General features: G+C 35.5%; 1 protein-coding gene across 1 annotated transcript in view; it reads left to right on the top strand.

Moving 5' to 3' along the window:
* PLXNA4 (plexin A4) overlaps window positions 1–22,931 on the top strand; it is a 313,936-nt gene that overhangs the window by 251,114 nt on the left and 39,891 nt on the right. Inside the window, exons 11-19 of the mRNA XM_053462914.1 lie at window positions 5,137–5,233; window positions 5,574–5,764; window positions 8,574–8,725; window positions 10,466–10,583; window positions 15,022–15,158; window positions 16,097–16,264; window positions 18,752–18,845; window positions 21,590–21,829; window positions 22,688–22,834. Of these exons, the coding sequence (XP_053318889.1) occupies window positions 5,137–5,233; window positions 5,574–5,764; window positions 8,574–8,725; window positions 10,466–10,583; window positions 15,022–15,158; window positions 16,097–16,264; window positions 18,752–18,845; window positions 21,590–21,829; window positions 22,688–22,834 (1,344 nt within the window). The remainder of the gene's footprint in view (window positions 1–5,136; window positions 5,234–5,573; window positions 5,765–8,573; window positions 8,726–10,465; window positions 10,584–15,021; window positions 15,159–16,096; window positions 16,265–18,751; window positions 18,846–21,589; window positions 21,830–22,687; window positions 22,835–22,931) is intronic.

Raw genomic sequence — 22,931 nt, 5'->3', positions numbered from 1 at the left:
TTTACAGGCTTTCAAAGACACTCAAGTCTTTCAAAAATGCAATATATGTCATGATGAACTATGTGACCTTTGTTAAATAACATGACATTTTTACCCTTGAGATTAATGTCATGTTAGTTGAAAAATGTCACAATGTATAGTCCACTTCTGAGGGAGGATCTGATTATTAACGCTCTCCATTGTAATGGAGTAATTGCATACATTTCACATATGTCAGCTGCCTATCTGAAGCTGTTTATTTGCACACAGTAGTTTATTTCCCTTTGTGGCAATCTTAACAGCTAGATTATTATTATTATTATTATTATTATTATTAATGAAAATGTTTATATTCTACAAAGTGATCATGAGAAGTACACTATAGAACATAACAGAAGAATCTATGTTCCATAAAAGAGTTTACAGTACTGTCAATGAGTACCTTTCCAGAAAGGACCTTCTATAATTGGGATACAAATCTCTTTATCCCTCTCCTCGTATGATGCCTTCCCCTTTTCTAGGCTCTCTTTTTTTTTGTTCAGCAGCCACAAACGAAGCACAGAAACACAGAATTTGACGGCAGATAAAAACCATTTGGCTCATCTAGTCTGCCCAGTTTCCTGATGCAAAGACTCAAACCTTAATCAGTCCTTGGTGTCGTCTTGGATTCAGGATAGCTTTATGCCTATACCATGGATTTTTAAATCCCACCAATAGCATATATACCGAGGGGGTGTTTCACTTATCTACAACCCTTTCAGTAAAGTAAAAGTTAAAAGACATAACATTTTAATAAAAATCTGCCGATTTCATCAATTCAGTCTCCAAAAATGAGAAAAAACTAAACCAACAAAGAGCAGAGCAAAGAGCTCAAATTTGTCATTTAGTCCATTATCTCAATCCTAATAATTAGTGTACAGACAGCAGGATGTGCTTATAAATGTGCTTTATTTCTTCTAACTTCAGTATATATATTATAAACTCTTGATTCAGCCTTACGGAACATCTTTAACTTTGACATTAACCTTAATGTTTGTATATTCCGTAGAAAGAATTAGTCTTGTCACAGAGATTAAAACTTATCTTTACGGCCCTACACAAAGCAATACAACAAGTTAGTTTGAAATGAAAGCCCCACAAAATAACATGACTTATACAAAGACACCAGGTATGTGCAGATAAACTTGTAGATTAGCATAAGACCCACTTAAAGTAATAGCCTAATATGTTTCACAGCATTTAAACATTTGTATAGAGCATTTGAACTTGGGCTGCAAAATAAATCTTTTATCAAGTGAGAACACACCTTTTCCACTCTAGTTTTCCTTTAAATGAAATATGGACATTAAAAAAAAAAAAAGAAAAATGACTCAGCGTGTTTAAACAATATAGAACAAGGCTCAACCACTGTACAGTCAAAGTTTTATACTCAAGGCTAGTATACACAATATTCAGTTATTTTACCACTGCTGTTTTATATTGCAAAAGTGAAAAGATTAGTACATTATTCAACCGAAGCAGGTTTTCGCTGTGAACATACAGATACTACTTTCTAGTGACCTGTTCTAAAGTGGACCATGTTGACTTTTTATTGTGTTCATTGCTCTGTTGTTAAATGTTAACTGTTGATATAGTCATATTTGAGTAGGAAAGGGCTTTTTTGATGGAATCACATTTATTGGGGCCCATCTTTAGCCAGGTAATAAAGATTAAATACACATAAACAGAGGAACACAATATGATCATTTTTTTTGTTAGATTAAAAATATATTTTGATGATTAACTTTTTTGACACACCTGTATGGGTCTTTCCCCTTCAACCTATTAGGGGCTCCTTATATGATGAGTTGCTTGATTTATTTATGTCGCAACAAGACTCCAGACAGAATCCATTGAGGTGTAGGAACCCAGAACAAAATCATCACTAGGTGGATAAATCAGGGCATACTTCTGGTGCCTACTTGTATGAATAATGTGATATCCTATCAGGGATTATACGAGCTGCTATATTTACATGAAATATTTTATTTACTGTGGGAGTTGCTCATTTGACATCTGTATATAGATGAGCTTTCCTTGCTTAATACCACACTTTTTATCACATGTATCTTCTTTGTTACTCAAAACATGCTATGGAGATCCATATAAGCTCCACGCTTAATGGCCTCCAGTTGTTTCACTATCATTGCTACCTTTAAATATTTCTCTGTGGGTAGATTCATATTTTGGATACCACCCAAGCCCAAATTGTTTCTTATTTTCTCTTTGCTGACTTTCCTCCTGGAGGTTCTGCCTGAACATCTTGGAACAGCTGTACCTCCTGAAAAGTGCTTTTTGTTTCATGAATAATTTGCTAATATAAAGAGACAGCTGGCAGCAGATTCTCTGTGTTAGCCTCACTGATCATTAAAGATGGGAATTCAGGCAGCAAGCAGGTTACGTATGGCTCCCTTCGACACCAACAAAGCTACAAAATCTTTTGCACTTTGCTGTTAAAGTACAACTTCCTATGAATCTTAACCATTTTTTACTGTAGATCATAGGACTTCCAAAGTTGTTCAACTGGGTATTTTTGACTCTACATTTACCGTCAGTATCCTTATATGTCTTGTGCCAAAATTCACACAAAACATGGTGCATGCACAACATTTTTACAAAAGAAGATATGTTTGTTTTTTTCTGAATCTGCCTTGTTTCTGTGTGTTTGCAGTGATGGAGCTCACAAAAGCAATAGCAGATAATGGAAGCCCTAAGGCCATCCCAGTATACAGAATGTTTGCTATTAATGCAACACAAGCTTCTCATGTTCCACAGCAGACCAGTAATTGAGTTAGATGTTATTTATTTTAAAGGTTTTTACTCCAAAGTCAATAGTTCCTAAAATTATCCTTCTAACATGCATTTTTCTTGTTCAACAAACATAACAGGAGACAACTAACCTTTTCTTTTTTGTAGAGGTAGCCCCAGCTTTAACAATAAGATTACTTTTTACTACATGGAGAATATTATGTGTTCTTCTAGCTTTGTCTGAAAATGTGAATAATGTTAACCCTTCCATTTTTGTGGTCTGTATTAATGTATCTAGACATGCAATGATACAGTCTGCTTGTTGATATTATTAATGTATGAAATCTGAAAGAATGCAGGGTACACAAAATTGGTTATAAGAGAATGCCCAAATGTTCTAAATGCATACTCTGCAATATTAATAAACAAACATGTAGTTCGGAGGTTAAAATTAACCAGTATTTGTACATTGTTTTATAGCCATGCATTCAATGATAGTGTGTGTAAAGGAAACTTCATTCCTTGCTTTCATTACTTGTTGCTATTTGCTTTTACTTATACATTATGTGTATACCTAGTACCACTTCTTCAAAGGGAAATTCACAAGAAGAAAATATTTGGGTTTTTTTTAGCATTAAATAATGTGCTGTTTATCATAATGCAGTTTAGCACTAAAGAAAAGATGCTTTTATTTCATTTTTCTTTTCATTTATATTGTTTTTATTCCACTTTGTTTCAATAAACCTCCTTTATCTGCAGTCATCAATGTCAGTCGTGATAGTTTGAGTGACTTTTCCTGCCCAAACACCACACTGAGTCGATTCTGCATGGTATTGCTAAAGAAGTCCTTCATATCCAATAATATATTTTAGAGTGTTAGAGTGGGTGATTGAGACTGACACATGTTTGACTGTTGTAGCCTCGATTTTCCGGGCTAGGCTTAACCCCCATTTACCCCAATAATGACATCACACACCATTGAATATGGATAAGAAAAGGCCACAGTCAAATTTTTTTTTATTAGAGTCATTGTCACACCAAAACCTGAAACAATAAGCATAGGTGCGTTAACAAGGACAATGACTCAAACATGTAAATATATACAATAAACACACCAAGCTTGCCAAGTAATCCAGGTACCATAACCAAATACCACTTAAGGAAAAGACACACCCAGATGCCCCCACCCTGACCTGAGGTTCCCAGCACTTACAGCCAAGAACCTCCCACCAGTTGTTACCAACAATCCACTTACCACCACATTAACCCCCTGGATACCTGGCAAGCTGCCGCTCCACAGACTGTGACAAACACCACAACCCAAAGCTAGGATACAAATACAAAGGGTGGGAGGGTGAGACACACAACCAGGTAAGCTAACCACAAGGATGGTTGCTAAGCCGGGGAAAAACAGCCCCTTAAATAATTTGCCCCCAACTCCACCCCCTAAATACCTGCCAAAAAGCCTACCCCTCACCTGCCCCCCTGTGGGCATCAATCTATCTATTTATTTTTTTCCTCAAGGCAGTATGATGAGTGTTGTCCACTTGATTAGGGTAATGTAACACAATTACAACACACATACATGACTAATATGCCGCCGTGTGAAAGCATATTATGCAAAAACTAACATTTTTATTTTATATAGGAAAACTATTTTTCCTAAAAATCATTTTAAAGTGATTCTAGTAATCGCAAACAAATGGTGGGCATTCCCCTTTAATTTTGTGTATTTCCAATTTTAATAATTTGGTCATGTGTCATAAGGGAACGCTCAATGACTAAATGTATTTTGTTGTTCAATATCATCATATTAAAAAGGCTTATTACAGTTCTGGCATTGGTTTATCTGTTTAAAACTATTGAGGAAGCAAAAAAAATAAAGCTATGCTTAGCATGCTAGAATCATTTATTTATCTAAAGGAAACACATCAGATGCTAAATTCACTATTCATTAAAAAGCAAACAAACTCTGGTATGTATACTAAATTTTAAAATGGTAAAACATCAACAGTTTTTTGTTATTATTATTATAACAGATTATTGATGCTATGTCATTACTACAGTCTTTGTATCCGCAATTCATTTATTAAGTGGGACAATTATGATTTTCGAATGCAATTCACAATTTTGTAGTGTTTAGCTTTAATAATACATTCAGAAGTGATTTTTTCTGGCCTGTTTATTTTAACACAGCGAGAGACGCAGAGTGTGGGTGATGCTTTTCTCTGCCTTGTCTGTCTCCATCTTTATTGTTTTGCCTCCTATATGGTTCTGAAGAGTTAATACCACATTGAAGCATTGTTAGGTAAAATACATTCCTTGAGACCTTTGGTAAATAGTTTTTTTTCCCATTATGTTTCCCTTTAGTATTCCTATGAAGGGATGGAGATTGACAGCCTCCCGGTGGAGCTAACAGTGGTGTGGAATGGGGATTTCAGCATTGACAATCCAGCGCTAAACAAAGGTAACGTTCAGCTTTTGTATTATGAGCAGTTTCCTTAGCAATATCACGTACCCACCTATAAGTATCACAGACGTAACCATTCTTTCTCTTTATATGTAAGGGAATTAGTCCATAATATATTTAAAATAAATACGTTTTATCTTTGAAGAGAACATACATCACAGTTTATATATTTATGGTTATGACTGTTCAGTTTCACAGTGTAGGTGAATGGGTAATAGTTAATTAACAACAGACGTATTGCAGTATTCACTATACACACATCAAAGTGCTGTGAGGAAACCACATGTTTGACCGTGTTCCTTGGGGATATTCCTTCATTTTTATTTTTTCTATGCAGTTCACCTGTACAAGTGCGGTGCCAAGAGGCCAAGCTGTGGACTGTGCCTAAAGGCTGATCCAGACTTTGAATGTGGTTGGTGTTCAGGCGAAAACAAATGTACACTCAAACAGCACTGTCTACCTCCAGAAAACCCGTGGTTAGAGATCTCAGGGGCACACGGAAAGTGTGCAAATCCCAGAATAACCCAAGTAAGTATCTAGTATCAACAATCTTTAGTATGTTGTCTTCTGCATTTGGCACTGAATGGGTTACATGTACTGGACTGATATCTTTTTAAATTATTTCCAAGCCTCTGATTTTCCTTATAGAGTAACAACAATTATTTGAAAATACTAGAGTAAGATGCACAGCTTATTTCTCTACTTAATGATGATGCCAATTTCATGTGACTTGCCGGGTCTACCCAGCAATACAGAAAGGCATTACGTGATGACATCTATGAAGCGAAGTTATTCTTCATGCATGTGCAGATCAGCGCCTGAGTGTCTGCATAATACTTCATTCTCACAAATTAACATCCTTGAAGGCTTCTCTCTTCTTGTCATACAAGTAAGGGTCAGATTTGGCTCTTGCAACAATCCCATAACAGAGCAGACTCATGAGTGGCATGAGTGTTGCTTTGTTATTTTTACGTTTTTTGGCATATTCCCTTTAGCTGAAGACAATACCAGACTAGATAGGTGAAACTGTCCCTTAAACTTTAATGTCAATGAATCAGAAGTGAGTGCCCGCACACAACACTGTCACGCACACTGACAACACTTTCACACACACTGAAAGGTTAAATAGGAGGCGCTGCCAGGCACCGGCCCACTGTCCATCTCTGTCTCTCTCTTTATACTACACTTTCAGGGATTTCTAGAATTCATTCATTTAGAACTAGCTGGTTTCTAAAAGAAATATGCACCACAAAGTAAGGGGAGGGAGAAGAAAGGGAAAGGAGTTATTTACTGCTGGCTGCATTTATATCCACATAAACTGAAATTAGAGGCCTATAAAATTGCCCTGATGCAAAATAGTACGTGAGGATGACAAGCAGAGCTGTAACATTATGCTACTGTTAGCAGCGGGTGTAAATTCTGACAGGTTGTTATGATTCCGCATGTTTATTTTCATATACAAGCAGCTCTGCAAATTTCGCAGCAAAGAAACGCCTGCTTCTTCTTTTTTTCCAGGAACTCTGTATTAGAACTGTTATCCGCTTCTCAATTAAAGTACTGGAAACCACATTTTAAGCTTCAATTTCTATTTCCATTCCCTACCTGCCATACTAATAATTGTAATTTAGTCTTACATAACATTGGCGGTACGTGCTGCCCTTATTCATCTCTACTGAGTCACTATACCTATGCTTATTACAATCAAATGTTTTTGCCTGAGGGGAACACAGAACAAAATTACTGGCATTGTACCAGTTCATCTGAAAGAGCTCTTTGTATCGCCAAAGGTGAACTGATCCGTTTCATAGTGAACTCGCAGGTACTTTTGTCACATTTCTGAATTGTCGCAGCAGAGCCAAGACATCCCAAGGTGTCATATCAGTGACAATTCAGCGATGACATAATTATCAGTCGGCTGATTTATACATTCATTAAACTGAACTTGTATTAGTCTTCCAGTTGCAAGAATAAGTAGGAATAAAATGCTTCCTCTTTCCTTTTCTCATTTCACTCCTACAAACATAATAAACTAGAGAAATGGCACTTTAAAGTATTTTTAATGATAATCGCTGATCATTATGTGTTGTCATTCATAAATGCACATAGTACCCTGTTGTGCAGCCATATAGCGAATACTTTCTGCAGAGAGTATTTTGTCACAATGCGAGTGCCCGACTTCCACTGATAATTAGGAAAATGAATGACAATTAATTTCTCTATCGGCATTGATTTGATATAATAGCACATCATTAATTTTATTATTGAGAATACCCAGCAAAAGCATGAAAAATTGTTCACAATAAAATGAAGTAGGAGAATTTGGTATGTTTTATGGAATGTTTAATGTAACTAAAGCCCCATTCAGATAAATTAAACGCGAATCAAATTAGCTTATTAAATAATATATGATATTGGATATGCGTTCTACTTGTACATTAATACCATTACTAATGTAATTGTAACTCATATGCTACATTATCAGCAAACTAGCAAGGAATTAGCTTGGAACTATCTCTTAATTAACCAGTTAAATTTAGAAAGACCTTGTGCAGTGCTTGAGGACATTTTGGTAATATTCCGTTTTAAATGTCTCCATATCTCAGATTGTCATGCCCTGCAGTCGTATATTTTCCTTGTTAGTAGCATTTTCAGTTTAAAGTGGTAGACCAGACTCGCCGGAGTATATGGCCTAGGCTGATTAGTACTGCGTTAATCCAATCAAAGAGTAATTAGGGAGCCACAAGGATAAATATGTGCAATACTTATGCGTTAGGCTTTGCTCTGGTTGTATCTAATTCAAACCAACTAAAGCGAACTTATGAAAGTAGTAAAGTAAGTTTGGTTTATGAACATGTGTTAATAAGGTATGGAAATCTTCTTATTGTGGCACTTCTGTGTAATACATATCTGTGTAGTATTTAACTTCCATTAATTTTAAATAATTGTAAAGTTGATTGAATTCAATACACCTTTATAAAAACATATTTCAAAGAATAGAGCAAAACATTACAGTAAAGCTGCAGGCATAATGTGAAAAGATAACCATAACCTTTGAGCATCGAGGCCATCAGGGATGGGCTTGAAGGAACCTCTTATGGTCATTTCTTTTCATCATGTCTTGGGACACAGAGGAGTTTGTCCATTTTTTAAGACCCACATTGTTTGACTTTAGAATGATGTTATATATGGGTCATGGTTTGGTGGTCAACATTCTTTATCAAGAAATTCCAGTTGAGAACATCTATTGGGACTGTAGAGCAGTGGACATATTTGTTTATAGCTGCACATTTAATTTTTCCATCTATATATATATATATATCTATATTTCTTTTTCTAGATCATACCTGTGACTGGCCCCCGAGAAGGAGGGACAAAAGTAACTATACGAGGAGAAAATTTGGGCTTGGAATTTTGGGAAATTAAAAATGATGTTAAAGTGGCAGAAGTTAAGTGCACGCCTATAGTAGAAGAATATATTCCTGCAGAACAGTAAGTGATTGCTGATATTGAGTATGCCCTATGTTCAGTTGCACATCTGAGAAATCTACAGGTTCACTGAACAGCTGATAATAGCTCGATAATGAAAGCCCATCATTTAGTGTAAAACTTCCATCTAGTATGCTGTGTGTCAAAAGCTGAAATCTTTTTTTTGTTCTTTAAAAATAAATCTCAACAAAGTTAATATCCACAGCCCATGCTGAAGTCAATCAGTGTAACATAATTTTTCAGTATAGCCGTAAAGGGTGGTAAGGGTAGAAAAACTAGCCTGTGTAGATCCCTGAATGTTCATTGGAAATTGTACACTAACTCAAATCAGCTATACTATATGAAGCAGGTTACCGTCATACCACCGAACTTCCAAGGGCAAGCTACCAAGATCTCTCCCTTTTCTGGGATTGTGGCTTTGTGAGGGGCTAGCTGCTCATAGGAATGGGGCTCAACAGTATTAAGTAGGAGAAAAAGTGGACAGGGAGTGAGCGTGACTAAACGCCAAGCCCCCTGCCCTGAGAAAATGAGAAGTGATCCTGGAGAAATGAGTTCAAACCTTTAGAGTTGTCAGGTATAGATATAGTGTCATCCCTATAACAAATTCTTATTCATTAATGTTCTGCACTAACTACTTTAGTGCGCTTTGGTTGTTCGTGTACATAAAATAAGTTTACTTCTAAAGTGCTTTTCTTTTTCCAAACAAAATACTATCTTTTTTACTAAGTGACAACAAGATTGCCTGCCCATGCCTACAGAAAAATAGCAACGTAATTTAAAATGCTTAACATTAAGTGGACCTGACACCAATCATAATTTTAGAGCGAATGATACAGCAATTAGTACCTGTTGTGTGAACATTTTTAAATGTTTCCAACAGTGTTTAATTTATTATTTTCCATAATGTATTTTAGAGTAGTATGATTGCATGATGTTTCTGTGATTCAAGGATATTTTAATCCAAATGAAGGTGTTTAAGAGTAACCAGCTATGGCCCTTGGCTTTAATATATAACACTTAAAAATGCACTAGCAGCTTAGATTTCTAGGAATATGGTGTTAATTGAACACATGCATTACAATTCAAAGGATAAAGATTCAAATTCATCTTTTTTTACTTTTGCATATTTTTGGTAGTTTTCTCGCGTTCTCAACTTCAAAATAAATTAAATATTGTTTATATTTTAAACACTTTCTATAACCTTGTAGGTAAATTATAATGGTCACGTGTGTATGCGACATTCTCTAATTTCAGCTCGGCCTGTCCTTTTTCCTTTTTACCATCTCTCTGTTGGGGTATCATTTTTTGTATTCAATATACTGTTATAAAGCTATTTCATTATAATTCTCAGCGTGACATCTGGTTCCACCAAAGGCATAGCCAAAACATTTCATGCAAACGTTACTTATTTTCCCATGATCCCCGAATGATGGTTGCTTTGGAATTGAGTCTTCAGCCGATACAGCGAATTGTAATGTGTTTCACATTTTCTAGCAGACTGCGCATGAGCCTCTAGCATTAAATCACTATTAACATATGTGTAGTTTCTAGATAAAGCTCTTACCGTAATATCAAGATGGCAGCTCCCACACAACCACATAACAAGAAATATATGACTTTATTTTTTTTGCACTTACAAATGAAAAGGATAGAATATGTTGCATTTCTCTATAAGAACTATGAATGATGAACATAACAGTAATACATTTATAAATGCATTTCTAAATGGAAACTGTCCTACAGGATTGTTTGTGAAATTGGGGATGCCAAGCCCAGCCAGCATGCAGGATTTGTGGATGTGTGTGTGGGAGACTGCAGACCTCGATACATGGCAAGATCCTCACTGCTTTACTATTTTGTGGTAAGTACATGGATTAGAGCTTAGAGTTTACCATTTACATAAATAGAAATCCATGAACGGCCTTTAGTATGGCTCCCACTTCTGAAGTCTGCTGCCCCAACACAAGCATCAAGATTAAGGTTTTTAGCTGCAAATCCCATGACTAACAGGTCCTCATGCATGCACATTATGGGCAAATTAATTCAATCATCAATGAAATATTCAATATAGATTTTAAAATTCTTGGACAAAATACCCTTACATAAACATGCTTATTATAATTTAAGATTGTAATGACAACCAGCTCTTTAATACAGTGGGATTGTTAACAGACACGGTTGTCAAGCCATTGGACACTTTCATGGTTGTGAATAGTGGTGCAAACTTTAATTCCATGTCTAAAGCTTGGTAACACAAATAAGGAATTCCATTCATATCATGAAAACCAGAATAATTCTAAATGCACCTTACTATATTCATACTACATAATACATCAAACCGTGTCTTTCTTCTCCCTTTTTCATCTGTCTGTGCAAGTAAGGTTCCATATATTCTGGCATGTGGACTTCTTCAGGAACGTGACTTGGGCAAATTTCATAATAGTGTCCAAACCCCAAATACAATGTCCCACTAACCTGAGTAAAAGGTATATGAGTTTTGGATGCCCCGAGTACTATGTCATGGTCACTGGCCTTTAGGTGCATATACATAGTAAATTAAGCCAATGCCTTTGTGACTGAGGCCAAACTGAATTGCACAATAACTCTTTTCAGGAGTATGAACTATATGTTATTGCTTTGTCGCTCCTTAGGAATCTCAAGAGCATCTGCGAAAAGTGTTAAAGTCTATTTTTTTGTGCATCTTTATAGTTCATCATGTCTATTGTTGCAACAACTTAATCCGGAAGTGTTTCTAAGTGTTCATTAACACTAAATTGCATTGCAATGCCTGTGGGAAACGCATGCAAGATCCGCACAAGGATCTAATGAGTTTGTAATGATGGAACATTTGAAGTGAAGTGTTACTGAAAATTGACTGCATTGCACACTTTCCTTAATTATTTCATCTGAAAAGGGCACATTAGGAAAGAGAGTTTATCTCTCAGAGAATTTCCCTCTGCCTCTTCATAGTGATGGGTAATGTGACTTGATTTGAGTAATTCTTTTCCTCTTGAATGGCACATAGCAAGAGCTGGATTAACACAAAATTGTCACGCAGAGCACAGCAAAGTTTTTGTGCACTTTGGAATGAGTGCACCAGAAATTAGTAGTTACCTTGCTTGTATGGGGTAATGCAAGATAGACTTTGCAGAATGCAAAAAAATAAATAAAAAATAAAATAATAATAATAATAATAACCATACCTAAACAAATAGGTGGAAGAAAATAAATATCATGAAGAGCACTTTGCATATTGAATGTATATGAGGACAAAAATGTAGGTTAAATATTTTACAAATGCTCTCGTAGTCATACCTATACATATGTGTTTCTTCTTGATGGGTTATTTGTATGTGCAAGCTTTCAGTGTCTCCACATACATGCAGTGCTGGCAAGGGGCAACTACAAAAACTGCAGAATACTTTTGAATTTGCAATTGAATGTGTTTGCACATTTATTATCAATAGTTGAGGTGTATTTCATATGCATTGGACTGTATATATACAGCTATAACATTATGACCACTGGCAGGTGAAGTGAATAACTGATAATCTTGTTATCATGGCACCTGTGGGAGGAAAAATGGGCAAGCCTAAGGATCTGAGCGACTTTGACAAGAGCCAAAATGTGATGGCTAGATGACTGGGTCAGAGCATCTCCAAAACTGCATAGCACACCTTCAGAGGTTTAGTGGAGTCCAGGCCTTGACGGGTTTGGGCTGTTCCGGTGGCAAAAGGGGGTCCTACACAATATTAGGCAGGTGGTCATAATGTTAGGGCTGATCGTTGTGTATATACGGTATATATATATATATATATATATATATATATATATATATATATGCACACACACACACATTGTATGTTCCCAGTCCTATTTAACAAGAGAAAAATGAATACCATTTCTGACAATTTAATGGAGCTGCATTTGGAACCATAAATGACACCTAGGGGTGATTTCCCATTATCTCTGGTTATTACAGGTTAGCCTTAACTAGTAATGAAACATTGATTCTGCTTCGGTAATAAACATTGACCTTCAATCTATGCATTGTTTGACACACAATGATATTTGCTCAATATTAACCACAAAGCCAGAACTGCAGCATTTTGTGAGTAGCAATAAATATGATCAATACAGCTAGGATAAGCTTTTATAATGCTCTGCAAAGGTGCTGTTTTAGTTAGACAAAATTCACTGCACTCTTTGGCATGACAAAAAAAAATATATTCATTTGTGATCCTATTGCAAATCCAAAATAAAACATTCATAACTGCTTTTTCTGAATTATTGATATTCCATTGAATCTTTTATATGCTTCATAATAATGTAAATTATATTAAAATGAAGGTTCTTCTTTATTTAGAGAAGGGGAGGCAAACATACTAGAAGGTTCAGTTCATGGCGATGTATTATCAGATATTGGTCTAGACTGGAGGAACATGCTGAGAGATATTAAACAAAACAAAAAAAAGGCATGGCACTTAGTAATAGTAATAATAGTAATAGGAGTACATACAATGAATGATATTCTTGGAGTGGAGGCTCTGTTGCAAATTCTGCCCCATACAATAAAAGCCATTAGTTAATTTCCCTTTGTCAGTTTATTAAAGTACTGTTCTGCAGCATCAGAAACATTGTTACTGTTACCATTGAGAGCCCAAACTTTTACTAGAAATAATCCTTTAATCATGTAAAAAATGTAAACCTTCAGAGGCACGAAAAACATAACATATCTTTTGTCTAAGTGGAACAGCACCTTAAAATAATAATGTTGCATATGATTAAATAACACCTGGTTATGATATATTAACACTTTTTATAAATCAGTTTTAAAGTCCTATATTGTGTTTTCGCAGAATAATTATTGGAATAAGCAGCATATTGTCTCTAAGCAACTCTATAGATTTTGAGTTCAAAATCTGATGCAGTGGGAATTCCAAGGGAGTTGGGTAGAGAAGTGTCACAGTGAACATATTATGGCATATTACATATATTTTACAAATATATGCAGTTATTAGCCTATTACGAAGGTGAGCAACGCCTGCACAGCTCTGAGGCCATCATTTTACAGAAGAAGCATATTGCATGCAGTGGGGTAACCCCATATCAAAACCAATTGAAAAATATAGTTGATTTTATACAGTAATTCAATGAACTATTTGGAATGTGCTGTCATTTCGGCATTGCTCTTAAACTAAGCTAGTCATTTGAATGCAAACATTCTCTTGAGATCCTATGATTTTTTTCCATTAAAATGCTAATTTAAGTATACACTCCACACCTAAGAAATATGTATTTAAAAGGGTTTTTCATTTTGTAAAAATGAACTGTATTCTATTAGACTGTAGTCATGTGGCAAATCCAAGTTTAATCCAAGGTTAGTTCAAGTTTAAATATTATCAAGGGTCATTTTTTTAGATCACATATGGGGAAAACTGGTATAGGGGATTTTTACATAATACATTTGGAACAAATCTTTATTAAACTACATGACAGCTAGATGCTTACTCCTCCCCTTGCAAGTGGAATTCCATACCTTGTACCATTAAAATCACCGACCACCTCTCTTCAAGAGCGCCAGATGTTTCTTAAATAGCCATCTTATTATGGGGATTGAACCCTTTGCCCTTCCAACTCCTAGAAATATGAGCATGCGCATATACCCTTTCGAGGCTTATGTTTTCTCAGTATGTTTCATACCTTTATGAATGAGCTGATTACTGTGGCAACCAAATAGTTTGAATTGTGGCCATTATGAAAAAAGTTTGTTTAGTCATCTTTATTCAAGCAGGTATTTCACTTTGTGATATACCAGGGAGAAAAGCTGCAACTGGGTTACCAGTTGGGATACCAACAAAACAAATAAAGGAGCTACGGGTTGTGTGACCTTGGGAATTTATTAATTTACACCAAGATAGGTGTAAAAACTGTGAGACTCGGAATATAACCCTACCCGTCTTCATGCATGCCGACCAATCCAGCTTAGTGATAAATGTATGTTCCTTCTCTGTAATAATAAACGTATCAAACCAATTAATTACAGGCTACTATCCAATTCCCGATAAGCTTAAATATCCAATGAGGGTGTTTGGAAAAGGAAGAGGTTCATCATTGTTAATCTGTCCTAGAGTGTTTGGAACTTCCTCTATACCTATTTTGAATGTTGCTACGTGAACATTCTTCTAAAAAAGGAATACATCCACATAAAAATAAACTGGAGGAGTCAACATGGCAGCAATGATTTCTGAACATTGTAATTTATATAATGCTTTTCAATAAACATATCTTTTCTACAGACACTGGCTCTTTCGAGACTAGAGCCTGCCCAGGGTCCTGTATCAGGAGGCACACAAGTAACCATCACTGGGACAAACTTAAATGCAGGCAGCAGTGTCAAAATTATGTTTGGACGCCAGCCTTGCATATTTGACAGGTATGGGTTTTCTTTTGTTTTCTAGGTATTTTATAAACCTAAACATTGTATTGTATGCAGACTCTGCCGCTGCCAGTATATGTCTTCTTACAATGATGTGTCCTAGCTTCTTATATTGGCTGTTCTACTTTATATTTGTACTACGATTGGAAGAGTAACAATTATGCACCATGTGGTTTTCAGGCCGTCAGTTAAGGCTTGATTTCTTATCCTTAGCTACTCTCTATCATATTAACGGGACAAAGAGTGGTGGTTTAGTATAAGTCCTTTCCTGGCAATGCTTAACAGGCTCCTCCCACTTTTTATTTCATTCTGAACATACAGTAGCAAGCATTCTTTCTTCTGGTATTTTGGATTTAAATCCAGTCCTATATCAAAATCACTGTACATCAAGGACATGGGATAAGACATGGAAGTTGATTAACTAGTGCCTGCTTTGTTTTTTGTAAGGTAATTTTAGCTTGGTTCAGGGCTTTAAACAAATGTATCAATTTTAGACCAGGAATAACTTCACCCATCATTCTTTCTCCTTTAATTTTCTTTCTTTGTGCCTTGACTTGGATCATCTATAATATTAAAAATAGAAGGTAGCATCTTGACTGTGCAACAATTTCAATACACTTTTAATGGGAATTGTTCACAGTTCAAAATAGTTTCCACAGTAATTATTCTACGCTTATAAGCCATAGACATGTTGGTACTGAAAAGGAACAGTCTATGTTGGGTTTGGTTTCTTTTCACCACTAGGTAAACTTAAGCCCATATTTTTTTTTAAAAAAAAACTTTCTAAAAACACTCTGCTTTCGTAATATCTCATAAATCATGTAGATACAGTAAACAGATTAGATTTTATTCTGCTGGCCTATTAATATTGCAGTATTTTTATGAATGCAAGTTTTCTCCATTTGTAATATTTTTTTTATGCATTGCATTGTCAGGAGAACAGCGAGTGAGATATTCTGTAACACCACAGCTTCCCTTGAAGGCTTGGAGAAGGTAAAGGTGACTGTACAGATCGACAAAGCCAGAATTCCACAGGAGCTACAGTTTGAATATGTGGAGGATCCAAAAATTATCAGAATTGAACCAGAATGGAGCATCATGAGGTACGAGAAACTAGCCCCTAATGTCTTATCTGCACTGTAATCTGTTCCTCTCCCTTTATCCCTCAGTCAAGCTTCTTCTCTCCCTGTTTTCCTTTATGCTTTTACGTTCAATGCATTTCAATAAATTCTTACCTGACAGTGTCGTACGTCTATTCCCTGTTTGACCTTTTACAATCTCTGATCTTATCTGCTCTATTTTTTATTTGACTTCTCCTGCTTTTCTCACAAGTTTCTTCATTTTTCACTGCCATTTTCTGTTTTTGCGCTTAAAATATTTCTCAAACACATACACTTTGGAGAACATTTCTACAAGACCTTTCAAGAAATGTTTTCCTGCAAACAATGTCAAATTACATGTTACGTAGACTGGAGATACATTTTGCATTGCATTGTCTTACCTGTCCTCCAGAATGTGGCCATCAATGGCTATCAAGACACTGAAAAATAGTAGCCATTTAACAAACGTATCTATTAGTTAATATTTAGTTCAGCAGTTTATATAAATGCATAGTAATGTTCTACATTGTTCTGTTTTTGTCTATCGGCACAGATTTTGTCTTTTCTAGACAGCAGTTGCTGAGCTAGGATTGCTTAAAATACTGTCCTAAATGTTGATTCCTTCGGCAAGTTTAGTTCAGAAAGAACTTTTATAATGCAGGTTCTGTGATGTTTCACATAGTTTGTTTGTAGCTTCTCCCTTTGTACCTGTCAGTTCCCTTCCTTATAAACCTAAACAAACTAAAAGGGACGTTTTGCGTTCCTGCCAAGGCAAAGATCTAAGCAGAGTAAAAAGTCACTTAAAAGAGCTGACACCTCTACAAATCCTTCCAATTAGTATCTCCTGCACAAGCAATATTCTATGAATGCTGGGATTTGCCATATAGAGAAAATGAAGGCCATTTTATGACTGCTATAAAGACTCAGCTTGCCTTGGCCCAATTACAGCTCAGGAGGGTATCCATGTGGAATGCCACGGTAGCTGGGGGATATAAGATGCATGCTTTACATAATTTATACCAGATTTCTCTATTTTTTTTAATAAAAATGTTCTTTACATTACTGTTATCTTTTTTTACTGGTTCATGCCGCATAATATTTAAATATCTGTATACCTACAGAACATATTGGGTACCTGATAGCAGCAATAACAGTAGTAATAATGCACTGTAAGTCATTGAAATGTTATTAAGATCAGCTGCTCAAATTAATTAATAATTAATTAATTAATTATATATATATATATATATTTTTTTATGAAAAGATAAATGATATTCAGTAGTGGTAATTCTTTGCACAATCACGGGTACTCTAATGAATGTATAGTTGTGATGTTTGGGAAAGCAGGACACTGATTGTTAAAGGGAATTGTTAAAATAGTATCAAAATGAAAACAGAAATATCTAGTGTATGAACACTTTGCATTTATGTTTATCTTTGGAAAAAAAAAACTGCTAAATAGTACAAGACAACCAATGAAAAAACGTTCACCAAGAGGTGTAAACAGCAAGGATGTCTTAGGGAAAAAAATATCACTAATAGTGACAGCATCTTGAGTGAAGGGTTTATAACTAAATTAACCCTTTTAAGGTGGATGCCAAATAAGCTATTTGGTACTAACAATATAACTCATATCCTTCCTTCAAAAGAGCGATTTGATTTACAACAGGGATGAATTAACCCTGCAACTTTAAAGGTTTTAAGTATGTATAGCCAAACTTTTTAATGCATCATATTAATACCGGTATATTTTTCAAAGTAGTACTTAACCACTGCATGAGTGCATTAAAATCAGAACTCAAACAAGACAATATAACCAATCGAAGTAAAATCTGCTCATATTACCCTGTAGTTCTTTATTGAAACACAAAGTAAGACTATATTCATTGTTAATTTAACTTTATACTTCACCTCCAAGAAAACATATATATAAAATACTTTTAAAAGAATAGGTGCGATGTCCTCTAAGCATGTTATGTTGTATACAAGGGTATAGTTAGCTCAAATAACAGGCCTTGATGTCTGCTCACCTCTTGGTGCCGTGTGATCTTTTTTTTTTTTTAAAGAATGAAGAACTAAGGAAAATAGCAGCTGCATCCCATCTATATGTTGTGCCATTCTGAGAAAATATCTTGTTATAAGTGCTTAATCCTACTACTGGGATTCTGTGAATATGTTTAATTCAATAGAGATGATTTTGGATTAATATACTAAATCCAAATGTATAGGTGAAAACTGTATTTCGGTCTTTGTATAGTCTATGGCAGGGGTCCTCAAACTGCGGCCCTCCAGCTGCTGCAGGACTACATCTCCCATACTCCTCAGCCAGCCCCTTAGCTGAAGGAGCATTATGGGAGATGTAGTCCTGCAGCAGCTGGAGGGCCGCAGTTTGAGGACCCCTGGTCTATGGTTTTCTACCAATATTAAGTTGTGTCTCCTTCAGTCAGTGTCATTTTTAAATATTATGTTTATTTTTTTACACTTTTGTAGTGGGAACACACCAATATCAGTTTGGGGAACTAACTTGGACATCATTAGAAATCCTCGAATAAGGGCCAGGCTGGGTGGAAAAGAACATGTTAATGTAAGTAACCATAGCTGCTTTGTCTCAATTACACTATTTTACTGCACATTAAAACATTTTGCTCTGTTTTTTGCTAAAATCAATGTATAGGGTCTGGATTAACACACTATGCACTAAAGGATGAGAGTTGAAAGTTTACGAACTTTCATTTAAAAATAAATTCATATGTGTTTACTTTGATACTCAAGGTTCCCATATGTTTTTGATTTTGCTTTAAGATCATAAAGTTTATATTTAATTTAAAAATCTTCAGCAGGTCAAAGTTTTTAAGGGCAACTGTTTAAGGGCAACTGGCTTTATTTAAGATTAATAATGAAAACGCTGCTACTCAAAACATGTACATTCTTAGTATATCATGTTGAAATAGAGCTTTAAACTAGACACCGTTGTGAAGTTGCTTATTCTGAAATCCCTCTGAAAGATCACAGTCAAAGTATGGAAGGCCATTAAAGCTCTTTGGATATCACATGTAGCTCATCATCCTCTTGACATGTGCACCAAATTACTTTATGGTCAGACTGATTTGTGTGAAATTGATTTCAGCATATCGGTCACCACCGCTGAAATAACCACCCTGTGAGCATTATAGGGATAGATATAGAAGTGATTAAAATTGAATCTGAGGATTTACAAAAGAATGGCATCCCATGAATATTACTGGATTTGCTTCAACAACAAATAAAGACCTACATTAACATAAGAAAATAACACAATGAAAAACAAAGCTCTGATGATCATATTAACATGCTGAAGTGCATGGGCTTCATGTCAAATGATGTCACTATACCGCAGGAACACACTCTTATAGAATTTAAAACACAACAATGTTTATGACTGAATTTATTGTGATATAAATCATTTGTCTACATCAGACCCACCTAGCTCATAATTTACCAAAATGTGTTGACATACATGGCTACAATCATAGGGATAGTCCCAATGACACTTTAAACAGGCTGAAAGGGAGTAGAGAGTGGGGTAGGCAGGAGTGTGTGTTTGTGGAGAGTGGGTGAGACCAGAGGAGCAGACATGGTTAAATCCTGTTACCCTGCAAGGAGTCTGAAAAGACCAACCTCCAGCCCCAGAGAAGGAGCTCATTTCAATTGAAAATAGGTGGGTTCCTAGTTATGCTAATATTGAATTGTTTACCTAAGCAAATCCAACATAAAAACTTACAGAAATCTTTTTATTATAGTAACTGTGCCTTTTAGTAACACATAGTTCTAGTCTGATAGAAGACTCAATTGAATATTCAAGAATGAAACAGGTTGATTAATGGACAGGAAGTTAAGTTAACAAAATGTCCTCTGTCATTTACTGTTTTTTTTTCCCTTGCAAATCCATAGAGAGATTCTGTAGAAGTTCCCCCATGCATTTCCTTTTATCTGGGACCCCCACAACTGAATATGAGGATTAAACGATAGGTCATAGTCAAGGATGACGCCAAATAATGCATAATAAAGCACTTACAAAGTATTTTAATACGCATTTATTGTCGGCTGGGCTGTATTGGACACTAGCCTGTCCCTTGATTAGTTTCTGAAGTCATAAAGTAGGTTTGCCTACTAGTATTAGTCCCATATTTAATTTAAAAAAAAATCTTTTAACCCAACCAAATTTGTTAATTAAAAATGCCTTTATTTTAACTTAGAGCTTATAGCGTAACCTGGAAATAGGATGTGTCTCAGGGTGGCATGGCCAACATTATCTGAACAGTCTCCTGTCCTTAAGACTTGTCCCTTATATTTGTCTTTCCTTTCAGAGGCTACCTGAACCAGTAAGCAATTAACTGCAACTTAACAATAAGTGATAGATAACATAATGGAGCAGAATAGTTACGCATATCTTAAAAAAACATTGAAAAAAGTTAAAATACTTCTCTTAGGGGTATACATAAAAGTGGGATTATAATACATATATACAGTATTGCATAATTTAACCTGTAACCCAATTCCATAGGTATATTTAGTGTGTAAATTATAGGATGTGACAAATATACATTACTCCATATGGTACATACGACTTCAAAGTGTGTGTTTTCCCATTTATTAAGGCAATAGATAACATTATAATGTCATTTGTTATTGTTGCTTGTACATTATTCTGCAGAAGTTATATGAAAAGTAGCTCTGATTTACAGGATACTTAATCAGCATACATATTTTATTGCAATCTTAAATGTTCTCTATCATCCAGAGGAAGAAGAAAAAGGTTAATTACAGCCTTATGGGGTTTACGGAAATGGTACTGCAAGAAAGATTAAACATTTTACAACGTTTTAATAGGATTTGCACAGTATGAAGATATATATTTATTTATTATAAGTCTAGATTTGTAGTAACTTTACATTACATTTCAGTAAGTGTCACTACACATTGTTCACAAACACGCAGTCTTTGCTACACAATTCTTTCGTTACTGACAAAATGGTTTGAGACCTTGAGAAAACATTATGTGCTTTAAATTGCGTGTGCACTTTATCAGGAGGTCATGGGAAGCAAATTTCTTTCCTAAGCACTCTGTTAGTAGAAACTAGAAAGCTTTTATATTATAACACAAGAGAAGTACAAGGTAAAGTCTCTTCCCTCGCTATAAAGAACGACATAGCTTTTTGGTTTCCGATTTTCTATCATGCCAGAGAAATAATTTATCCCACAATACTTTTAATCAAAAATAACACATTTTAGATTTGTGACTTAGGCTCCCAATATAACTTGTTGCTTGCTATATCCATTTTTTTGCAGAATTGTACCGTGCTAAACGCTACAGAAATGACATGCCAGGCTCCAGCACTTGCAATTAACTATAACCATCAGACAGATGTTACGGAGCGTCCAGAAGAGTTTGGATTCATTCTGGATAATGTCCAAGCGCTGCTGGTCCTTAACAAGACCAACTTCACGTACTATCCAGATCCAGTATTTGAAACATTTAACCCGACAGGGATTTTGGAATTGAAACCAGGAACCCCCATCATTTTAAAGGTAGGTAGACTGGTCTGCCTCTATGAAAGATGTATTTCCTTTTGTTAGCGTCTTTAGTAAAAAAGTTTGAAAACACAATATTTCAAGGTAGTTCGATTTGGTATTATCTAGGTTGTAACTTCTAAGAGCAGATTCTTCAAGACCTGTTTCAGAAGTTATGGACACGTTTCACTTTTTCGGCAGCGCTGACAGTTTTGACAGTTGTATATGTTTTATAGATTTTATGACTTGAACATTGACTTGAAATAATCTCTGCGTATTTTTTTTTTGTATTTTCATATAAGAAAGTGCCTTCTTGATTTTAGTAGAAACGAAATATGTTGGTTGTTGAAATGAAAGAGTAGTATGTATTTAATGTAGAATAAGTAAAATAAACAGAACAAAACAATTTGGGGTTTATTGAATCATTTGGGAATTGGCAGGAGACTTTGCACATCAGTTATGCTTTCAGAATTCACTATGCATTATAAAGGATCAATGCCGGCATGGTTTCCCTGCAATAAGTGCTGAACTGACCTTGCACAATTCAGAGTTTAACCAGTGAGGTTACTGACAAAAACTCTTACTGATTTAAATATGGTTTATACAGATGGATCCAAGCTATTCTTGGAGACTCACTGGGGTTAGTCCTTCACAATCTATAATGAAGTCTCTCACCAACTCTCTCCCCAACTTCCTCTTTATTGAATAAACTTGTGTCACCAGGACTAGATTCTTTGAAGCCGTGGATAAACACAATAGAATTGTCAGATGATAATATATTGAAAGCATTGGGCAGCACGCTAACCACGTTAGCAAAAAATAATAAGACAACTAAGTCTTATACATTTTGATTGATTCTCAATTGATTTTTTGCAGGGAAAAAACCTAATCCCGCCGGTGGCAGGAGGCAACATGAAATTAAAATACTCAGTGTTCATTGGTGAGAAACCCTGCACAGTTACAGTGTCAGATGTGCAGTTGCTGTGTGAATCCCCCAACCTCACAGGACGCCACAAAGTGCTGGTAAGTAGTGGTGGGAGAAGTCCACTAGGCTTTGATAGGTCTTCTTAAAGGCCATCATGTGCACCAAGCTGTGCATCCTGGGTAACCAACAAGCGGC

This window comes from Spea bombifrons, chromosome 4, assembly GCF_027358695.1.
Source record: "Spea bombifrons isolate aSpeBom1 chromosome 4, aSpeBom1.2.pri, whole genome shotgun sequence".
NCBI lineage: Eukaryota > Metazoa > Chordata > Amphibia > Anura > Pelobatidae > Spea > Spea bombifrons.
The sequence above is the reverse complement of the archived record's forward strand: the minus strand, read 5'-3'. Positions and strand labels throughout refer to the sequence as shown.